The sequence below is a fragment of the Petaurus breviceps genome, unplaced genomic scaffold, assembly GCF_028583685.1.
Source record: "Petaurus breviceps papuanus isolate PSGF00001 unplaced genomic scaffold, PetGlider_PUasm1.0 90903, whole genome shotgun sequence".
In the NCBI taxonomy this organism is placed as follows: domain Eukaryota; kingdom Metazoa; phylum Chordata; class Mammalia; order Diprotodontia; family Petauridae; genus Petaurus; species Petaurus breviceps.
Genome location: NW_027187376.1, coordinates 266,836 through 277,790, shown reverse-complemented (window position 1 = coordinate 277,790; position 10,955 = coordinate 266,836). Strand labels below are relative to the sequence as shown.

The window sequence follows — 10,955 nt, the reverse complement described above, 5'->3', positions numbered from 1 at the left end:
CCACTCTTAGACAAGTCATTTCTGTTTGCTACTAAAAATATCACTAACTCTGTAAGGGTTCCAATTATGTTTACGACCAGATATGGTCATTTTTATTAACCTACCAGCTTCTATGGGGACTTTTGATTTTTCTGCCTCCAGTGATTCCAGATTTTCAGGCATATCTTGTATATCATCCTCTGCAAACCCCGTATCAGGACTGCTGGTGGGCTTATCCTCATCTTCATTAGTCAGAGACAGTGAGGCCTCTCTCTTACTTATCTCTAAGACAGCTGCCAGAAGTTCATCTTCACTCATTCCATCAAATCCTGAGTTTCCCAATTCTGATTTCTCGGACTCCATTTTGCATCTTTTTGAACCCTATAGAGAAGAAGGCACAGAATTACATAATCTAAACAGTTCCAAGGGCCCCAGGTCAGTCAGTTAATCCAACATATACCTAAGTAGGAATCCTTTCACTAATATCCTTGAAGTGGACATCTGGCGTCCACCTGAACACCTCCACCAAAGCAACTCACAGTCAACTTTTAGATTGTTCTAATTGTTAGGAAGCTTTTCCTTACATTAGGTTTAAACCTCTCCAGGTCCAAGCAGAATATAAGCTTTACTCTACATATAGCAGCATTCCCCACACTTGCAGTCATCATGTCTCCCTAGCCTCAAAGTCTTCATATTTAAGCTTCCCAACAGCTTCAACCAAACCTCTCATCCCTGCCACCTCTGCTGGAGAATCCACTTCTCAATTTTCTCAGATGACCACAGTACTCTAGATGTGGTCTGATGAGGGCAGAATGCAGAGGATTACCACACCCCACATTCTAGAGTCGGATACTCTTCCTTAATGCAGACTGACAATGTGTTTTGGCTTCTGGGTAGCCATGGCACCCTACTGACTGATCTTAATCTTTAGTTCACAAAAACCATGAGATATTTTTTGCATGAACTGTGGTCTAGTCATGCTTCCAACAGCCTATATTTGTGAAATGGAAGTTTTTGGAAATGGGTTCAAAATGATTATAAGTAATGGTCAACATACAGTCAAAGAATGGCCATTTAGTTTTTCTTTACCATATTAGACATTAGTAGAAATTGGATTTCCTTGATTCATTAGCTGCAAAACAAATCCAAATGAAAAACTGAAATCACATAATCTTCCCCAAGATTGATAAAAATATGTATATATATATGTTACATATGTATACATACACATATATGTTTTTTGCTTTTTTGGAGGGCAATCAGGGTTAAGTGACTTGCCCAATGTCACATGGCTAGTTTTTGTATTAAGTGTCTGAGGCCGGATTTGAACTCAGGTCCTCCTGACTCCAGGGCCAGTGCTCTATTTACTATGCCACCTAGCTACCCCATATATATATATATATATATGAAATGGTTTATATGACTGTACATGTATAACCTGTATCAAATTGCTTGCCTTCTCAATGAGGGAAGTAGGGAAGGAAGGAGAAAATTATGAATTAAAATATTAAAAAAATATATTTAAAAGTGTTTTTACATGTAATTTGAAAAAACATTTAATGAAATTAAATAAAAAGAAAAAACATATATTTAAAAGTTACTGAAAAGTGAATAATTATGGCTTTGAATGTCCTTTTCATTCAAGGTGGTTATCATCCAAACTGTGCCCTAGCTTTAATATTATGCAGAAAGACATTTACCTCACCACAACAAAATGGCTTTTTGAAATAATTCTGTTCTTCTAATAAGGTAAACTCATAAAAATGCCCATGAAGTGCTCTTCCCTTGTAAAAAGCGATAATCTAAATGTCCCAAGTAATCATGGATCACTATGTTATTAACATATTTAGCAACCTTTGTGATCTGGCTTCTGACCTCAATCACTCAACTAAAATTCTTCTCTCCAGGGTTACCAATTGTCTCTTAATTGCCAAGTCTGATGGTCTTATTTTAGTCCTTATCTTTTTCAACTTAGCTGTAGCATCTCATAGTTAACTCCTCTCTCCTTCTGGATATTCTCTCACTCCCAGGGTTTTTTGACACTACTTTCTCCTAGTTCTCCTCTTATCTGTTTGAACACTCCTCAATATGTTCTGCTGATTCGTCAATAATCAGTCAAGATTCTGAACTAGGTCCTCCTCTTTTCTGTTATGTAAACTCATCAGTTCCCATGGGTTTCATTATCATCTCTCTGCAGATGAATCTCAGATTTACATAAAGAGCCCTAGTCTCCCTCCACCCCCCAGCTTCAGTCGGTCTCCCTGCCTCAAGCCTCTCCCCACTCCAGTTCATCCTCCAAACAACTGCTAAAGTAGTTTTTCCTTAAGTAGATTTGACTGTCATTCCCCTAACTCAACCGACTCCAGTGGCTCCTTATTGTCTCTAAGATAAAATATAAAATCCTATTTGGCTTTTACCTCTTCACAACTGACCTCAACCTATCTTTCTAGCCTTACATCCTTCCTACCCACTCTGTCCTCTTCCTCATCTATAGCAGTCCATCTTTTATCTCTGAATCTTTGCACTGGCTATCTCCCATGCCTGGAATGTATACCTCTTTTACCTTTGTGTCACATAATTTCCCTCTTCCTTCAGGACACAACCCAAGTCCCATCTTCTACAAAGACCCTTTCCTGGACTGCCCCCCCCCCCCCATGTGGCCATGTAATGAGCATTTTTGAGTTTAATGCTCAGATAGATAACTGCATGGAGCCTGGGAGGGAGAGACAGGACTCCCCAAGGGTACATAGTTGCTTTTCATTGCCCTCTATTGTTTAATGAGAGAGAAACAGAAAGAAAAGTTTGGTCCCCATACTTCTTGTTTTGAGCTGTGCTTGTGGACTGAAGAAAACAGAATTCTGTTGAAAGTTATGTTGACTAGGCTTGTCTGCAACGCCCAGAAAGTCAACCCAAAGAGTTCCAGAATTCTATGGTTCAAAGGAACGGCTTGTCGCTGAGCAAGGGCAATACTGAGATAGTCCTTGTTAAAAGCCTATGACACATTTTCAGCTCCTTGTTCCTGTTTCATCAGCTTGAGAATGGAAGTGGGGTTATGAATGGCCAGAGAGTGGTGAGGATCAGGTGATTAGCTAAGTGAATTCAGGTGGTACAGACTGCTTCTGACTAGACCAAGATTTCCAAGTCTACAGTCAAGGTTGTGAGTCGCCTCAGGAATGGGGGCACTTATTTGTCCCCACTTATCTGTCTTCCTGCTAGGTTTCTTCAAGTGTGTGATCCCTCTCCCCATGGACAGAGCAAGCCTTTGTGGAGATGTGGCCCAAGGTTCATGGACAAATTCTGATAATTTGAATATTCTTGCTTTTGTCCCGTACTGAGTAATTACGACATTTGATTATTCCTGCTTTAGCCTTCCATGGAATAAAATGTTATGATTTTTCATAATAATAAAAAGAAAAAAAGAACATTAAGTCCTTTGTGAGCAGGGATTGTTTCATTCTTTGTATTTGCACCCCCAGAATCTAGCATATACCTGCCATAGGTATTACTAAATGACTGTTGATTGGAGACTGATCTATGATCCCACTAGCAACAATTTGAAGCCCAGATTGAATGAATTTTTTAAAAGTCTTTTACTATGATTTCCTCACAAATAAGCATTTTGAAATAAGCTCAAAATTCTCCAAAGACCAAAAAGTAAAATGGTATTGTGGAACTCATAGCAACTCATATTTCTTAAGAAATCTGTATAACCTTTAGAAAATAATAAACTCTTTGGGTCTCAGTTCTTTAAAATAAAGAAGTTGGTCTTAAATGTTCTGGAAGATCCTCTCACTCACTATATTTTAGTTACTAAATCTATGAGCACACGTCACCAAATTGTACAGATTATTGAGCTAGTCAGGGAAAGAACTTTCTCTATTCTCAAAAAATTTACTATCTATCCTTACTGATTTTTTGAACCTTTATTTTGAAGAACATACGACTGGTTTCATGTGGGAGGAAGTGATGCATAAATTTCTGTCAGACATTTTCATGGAAGTCACCTACCTTTTCCAGGTCTTCCTGTTGCTCCCTGCTTGGCATTTCAAAAAGTCTCTGGCTAAGGACCACAGAACGTTTTAACAGCTCATCCTCACTGTCTGAATCAATGGAAAATCCTATGGAGCTCTTAGATTTAAATGTATATTTCCTGCAAATTAAAAAATATATGTATTTCCAGTTCTGGATAATTTATCTTTGTTATTCTTTTTAGGAACATGAGAACCACTAATAAAAAAAGAAACACTATAATACAAAAAATTTAGTAGAACACATACCATTTTTGTTCTAACTGAAAATTACTTAGCTAAATGCTAAAGATATATCTGCATATATTTGCTTTATTCCCAAAACACTGCTCTTTTGAAGTTTAATCAGCCACTTTTTGTCTTTTTCTCTTCTCATGACTAATTCCAATGAAACATTCATTATATTTATAAACTAGGTACTCTCAAATGTATTTCATGCAAACATGGCAATGAATAAATCTAACAACACTATCCATGGGATAATCCACTCACTCTTTTAATTAGAATAATATCACAATTATTAACAAGTCAGATTTCAAACATTCAAAACGTAGCTGGGGAAAGTCAACAAAACAGGCTTTGAGAGAAGATAGCAAGCTTTAAGTTCAGGCATCTTATTGCACAAGAGAGGCTTGAAGTCACCCTTAAATTCTCACTCAAAAAATTGTGTACTGGGGCAGCTAGATAGTGCAGTGAATATAGCAACAGCCCTAGAACCAGGAGGACCTGAGTTCAAATCTGACCTCAGACACTTGACACACTTACTAGCTGTGTGACCTTGGGCAAGTCACAACCCCAATTGCCTTACCTTCCACCCTCAAAAAAAGCCCCCCCAAACACCCAAAACTGTGTATTAAATAATGGAATAAATTAGAAAGATGACACACTGTCAGCAGTGAGGATATACAAGTGATAGCTAATACACAGAACAATAAAAAGCCCAAAGAAGTATAAAAACAGATTAGCTTAGAATAATTTAATGTGGGGCCAGTCAGGCCAAAATCCCTCAAGGGCATCCCTACATTAAAGAACAAAAATTGACATTGTTATAAACCTATGTAATCAATAAAAAAATTAAAATTATATCCAATGTACTTAGTTTAAGAGAGTCTGGAAATGTAATGTATTTTAGGAAGACTTTCATAAATGGTTGAAATAAGTTTGAATACTTAAGAGTTTGTATGGAAAATACACTTAGCACAAACACCTCATTTATTTGACATCATCATAAGATTCATTTTTTATTTCTAAGTATCCTGGACATTATAAACTAAGTGGAAAAAGAAATAAGGAAATGTCCCAAAGAAAAATCTCTTTTTATATGAATTAACATAAATCAAGATATTAACACTGCAAAACAGAATAGGAATGAAATATAAATGCAAACCCAATTTTGCAAACCACAAATGAAAAAAAAATCATATAACTAGGAAATAAGATGCAGAAATGCTTTGCTTAGAAAACACAGCTTTCAAAAAAAGATATGTCAGCAATCATACCAAACACTTATGGGAGATGGCTGCCCCAGAAGGTGTTATTAGTTAGAATAATATCCAACAATTGTGTGATCTTTCAGGTCTGTCTTTTTTTGCTGGGGGTTGGGGGGAAGGTTTGGATCAATGTGGGTTTAATAAAACTGGAATGGAAATGTCCTATCAATGATGTCAATTCTGTATCTCTGATTTCATGGTCACTAAGGAAACCTCCAGGCATAATGTGTCCAGGCAAATACTCTGCTGAGGAAGGGGCCTGTTTCCTAGTAGCTTATGCAGAGTGCATTAGATGAAATAAATGACACTATAAAAAACCAAATGGCTTTCTTGGTTCATAAATTAATCTTTTCTAAGCTTTATCAACATGATTAGCTTGCCAGGGCCTACTCACTCCCAGTGTGATAGAAAATCAAGCTTGCAGAACAAAAGACCTTGGAGCACAGATGACCAGATCAAGACATTAACAATGTTCAATGGAGTCATCTCTTTGTGGCTACTACAGTGATTTGCTACAGAGTACATCCCATTAATAAGTAATAAATTCACAGATGATAGTTTGTCTAGATTAAAGAAAAATATTAATCATATAATTCATTACTTGCTCATTTTCTAAAGAATTGGGGAAGAATATTGGTATCCATAACACTTTCAGATTTTGAGTTATTTAAATCACCTGGAATTAATTGCATTGAAAAAGAACAAGAGGGGCGGCTAAGTGGCGCAGTGAGTAAAGCGCCAGCCTCAGAGTCAGGAGGACCTGAGTTCAGTTCCAGCCTCAGACACTTAACACCCACACACAAAAACACTAACCGTGTAACATTGGGCAAGTTACTTAACCCCAACTGCCCTCCAAAATGAAAAAAAAAAATTTATTTTAGGATAAATTTTATAAAACAGGCCAAATTTTGATACTGCTGACTTTTCAAGTCACTTGAAGTGAGAGGTATAATATTCAACATTGGTGGTTATTGAGAGGTATAATATTCAACATTGGTGGTTCCAACTAATTCTTGGAGGATGAGTACATTAAGGTGAAGTGGAAATATCTGCTTCTTTCCTTGGCCAGGCCTAGTCCTTTAAATTCTGTGGGACAGCAGTAAAATTCCTGTAGTACAGTATTCCTCAAGAATGTACTTTCCTAGTCGTTGTCAAAACCACTCAAGTTCAGTGACTAAATCATGAAAACTAACAGTAACAAGTGACTCCAGTTCAAATTTGTCAAGAGCTTTAAGGTTCGTAAGGGGCTTTGAGGGCATCACTACATTTGATCCTCACCACACCCTGGAAGGTGGAGCTACTCTTATTCCCATGGTACAGAGGGGCAAACCAAAGCCCAGAGAAGTTAAGCAACTTGCCCAGAGTTACACAGCAAGTCTGTGTCTGATGACACTGAATCTAAGTCTTTATGTCTGAGTTTAGATTGCCTCTTGGCACATGAGCAGGTAAACATTTTTCATCTACACACTCATTTTAGAAATAAAACACTCAACATTAATATTGATTTCCCCCCCCAAAAAAATCTATAAACAAACTAGATTAATTCCTAAATATTCTTAAATTTTAGGCTATCAATTGTAAAGTCTAAAACATTCACAGGTTTGTAACAGAATCTTAGTGGAGTAAATTCATTTTTTCATTGTTTCACTGTTAAAGTTTGCTCTACACTAGGTCAAATAAAGTATGGTCAATAAAATGACAACTGCAGAAATATGTAAAGTGGGGAAAAAAATGAAAAAAGGAGCTGGAGAAGTGAACATGTCAAATCCTCGAAAATCACCAGGTACACAGGAGATACAACTAACCTTGAAGGTGTAGAAGTGCTGATGGTGCAGGAATTCACCATTTGGGATGCTTTCAATGGCCGAGAGCTATCAGAAAATTAAACATACACACACACATATATAAATGTTATATACACAAATGCAGTTACAATCTCCAGAAAAAAAACAACACTTTTTTTACTTATATCCTGAAGCTAGATACTTTACAAGAAGTCCTAATCCCTGACAGATCAATATCTTTGACAAGCAGAGTATACTATGCATTCCATTAAATATATTGGCTACTAAATAAACCAGAGAGAATACAAACAGCATCATTACATGCTCTCTAATCCAATAATCTAACACTTGGACACAACTGGCAGTAAAGGTCAAGCAACAATATGGATAAAGATGACTTTAAAAGGGCACATACAGGAAAAGTTCACACTAGAGAAACAGAGAAGTGAAAGGAGAATCATATCTTTTAAATCATTGTTCAAGTACTGCAGAGAGGAAGCATCATGCTTCCAACAGCAGAGAGCAGTCTATACAAGAGTCCCAGAAAGAACACTGAGGGGCCATAAACAAAATAATTTTCATATTATCTCTCTTTAACAGCCTCTCATCTCAGGCTGCGAAATACTATTTCACTGCAATCAAGAGATGGCCACTGATTTGCTCTTTGATTTTAGACTAGTTCGCCTCTTCCTGACTTAGTTTCCTGTTCTGTAGAGTGAGGAAGCTGGACTGTAGGAGTTCTTATGGTCACTTCCAGCTCTGCCCCATTCTGGGACTCTAAACTAAAGATGTCTTGCCAACAAGTGGTCATGCAAAAAGAAAGCAAGGTTGTCCAGCCTCAAGGGAAAGAAGGTATACAGGGCTCCAAGAATCCCGACACCTAAACCACATGCATGATGACACAAAAACACACTTTTCTATTTCCTTTTCTGAGAATGGATTAAGATTTCCCTTTGGGTTTTTTAAATTCTTGAAGGTAATCATTTGTTCAGCATTCTTCTTTGTTGACAAAGTAGCTTCCAACAATTCTTTTTATTATTTTGTTGTGATTTCATGGTGTTAATTTTTTATTTTGCTGACCTGATTTTCTGTTCTCTTTTCAATCAGGTTAGCTAAACATTTATCAATTCTGTGGAACTTTTCAAAGAACCAACTTTTAGCTTTATCATTTCTATAATAATTTTGACTTCCAATTTATCTATTTCTCATCTAACTTTCGAGATGTCCACTTCTGTACTTATTTTGAGTTTAACGGTTGGTTTCTAATTTTTAAAAAATGTATATACGTTTCATTAATCTTCTTTTCTATTTTGCCAATTTATGTTTTGAGGAATATACTTTTTCCAGAGAACTGCTTTAGCTACATCTCAGAAGCTCTGGTACACTATCTCATTATCATGACTGTCTTTCACATAATTATTCCCTGTTTCTATGATTTGCTCCTTGACCCAATATTATTTAGGATTTCATGATTAAGTCTCCATTTAGGTTTATGTCTTTTGTTTGTGCTTCCTGAATGGATTAGTATTTTTAATGCATTATGATCTAGAAAGGATACATTTATTATTTCTTTCTTTTTCACATGTACTTAGAATTTCTTTGTACCATAATATGTCCAATTTTTGTAAAAGTTCCATGTAGTGTTAAGAAGTAAGTATATTCTTTAGTGGTCCCATTCAGTTTTAAGTCTTTTGGCTCTAATATCTCCAATAATTTGTCTAAAGTCTATATTTTCCCTCCTATTGATCTATTAGATCTAACCATGAAGTAGAGCATTAAAGCCTCCAACTTCTATTGTGTGCAATGTTATTGCAATTCAGCTAATTTCTCCTTTGTGAATTTGGATTCTATGACATTTGGAGAATTAATAGTGACAATATATTGCTATTTCCTTCTTTAGCTTTGTATCTGTCAACATTGTAAATTTTTGGTTTTGCTTTGTCTGAGAGTATGAGTGCAACTCAGCTTCTTCCTATTTCCCAGATGCATAATAAATTTGTTGCAGCTTCTCATTATTAAATATATGTATGTCCTTACTTTTTAGATGTTTTTCTTGTAAGCCACAAATTGTGGGATTTTATGTTTTAATCTGTCACTGTTACTTTATTGGATTGTTTAATCTACCCACATTTACAGTTATGATAGTTAGGCTTGCATTTACCTTACTAGTATTTCTTTTTTTCTGAATTAGGACTTTTTTTTGGTTCTTCTTCCTCTTCTAAGTTAGCACACCATATCTACCATTAATTATTCTTAATCTACTTTAAGGCAACTCTTTTCTAACAATTGTTTTATCTTGTTGTCTTCCCTTTCTGAAACAGCTAGGTGGCACAGTGGACAAGAGTGCCAGACCTGGAGTCAGGAAGACAAGAGTTCAGATCCAGCACCAGACCCTTACTAGTTGTGTGACTCTTGGCAAGTCACTTAACCCTGTTTGCCTCAGTTTTCTCATCTGCAAAATGAACTGGAGAAGAAAATGGCAAACCATTCTAGTATCTTTGCCCAGAAAACCCCAAATGGGGTCATAAAGAGTCAGACACAACTGAACAACTTCCCTATTATAAACATATTCTTTTATTCACTGTCTATATATTTAATTCCTTTTTCAACCTCTTTGTGTTTTTCAGAAACTAAAGCTTCTAAAGTCCCATGTTCAAGTTCTTCTAACAAATTATTAAGTTACTCCTGGTATTGTAGATCTTCTCTCCATCTTTTTTCCCTACTGTGCCTCACTCTTAGAAGTATTGAACCATTCATTTATATTCCCTGTTTTTCCCATGGTCATTTTATTTTTCCATTTACCACGTAATTTCCTTGGTGGGGGGGGAGGGTAGGGGATATCCATGGGTTTGGAACACTGCATTTAGGTTAGTAAGTTTTGTTAATTTTTTCTTTCTTCTTTTTTCCCTAAAAATCTTTGTAGAAGCTCTCTGGGAAGGTAGAGGGAAAGTATACAGGGGGAAAATCTAGGTAATTTAGAATAAAAAGATATTAATAAAAATCTTCTTAAAAAATTTTTTTTCTCCATCACAAAACCTTTCCAGAAGCCAATTTAATGTTGTACATATATTTTTACTGTGATTTTGTAAGCATGAAGCATCATAAACAGATTAAATAACTTTTAAAATTAAGATGTAAATTTTCTAATATTTTATTTTTAAGTATTTTGGTTACATTTAGGTTGGACTCTAGGGGTGTAGGAGGCTAGATGTCTTGTTAACATTTTCTCCATCACTTTCTTAAGTCTAAATTTTCTTTTCACCTTCTTAAATTAAAACAACAAAACAGTTATTAGACATTTATGGAGGCATATTCACTTTTTTTTTTTTTAAAGCAATTGGGGTTAAGTAACTTGCTCAAGGTTACACGGCCAGTTATTTCTGGGTGTGGTGCTAAGTATCTGAGCCCGGGATTCGATCTCCAGGTCATCCTGACACTGGGGATGGTGCTCTTACTCGCTGAGCCACCTGGCCGCCCCCATATTCACTTTTTCACAGCACTAGGACTCTATTTAAATGCAGTGTTTTCTCAACCCAAACTATATCACAGATTGATAAAACACCTAAATTCTCTGCCTTTCACCACTCAATATATGTAATTTGGTCAAGTTCAGGAAGTGGTAGACTGTGCAAGTAGCAAGACAAAGATATAAAGAGGCCAATAATTTAGGGTAT

The 10,955-nt window shown here is 36.2% G+C and overlaps 1 protein-coding gene across 6 annotated transcripts in view; it reads right to left on the bottom strand.

Annotated features, from left to right (window-relative positions):
• The window catches only part of USP37 (ubiquitin specific peptidase 37), a 51,383-nt gene continuing 40,428 nt past the window's right edge, over window positions 1–10,955 (bottom strand). For all 6 annotated transcript variants that reach the window (XM_069075135.1, XM_069075133.1, XM_069075136.1 and 3 more), the window contains 3 exons: window positions 7,303–7,368; window positions 3,988–4,129; window positions 1–360 (listed from right to left, as the gene is read on the bottom strand). In XM_069075135.1, the coding sequence (XP_068931236.1) occupies window positions 16–360; window positions 3,988–4,129; window positions 7,303–7,368 (553 nt within the window). In that variant the 3' untranslated portion in view covers window positions 1–15. The remainder of the gene's footprint in view (window positions 361–3,987; window positions 4,130–7,302; window positions 7,369–10,955) is intronic.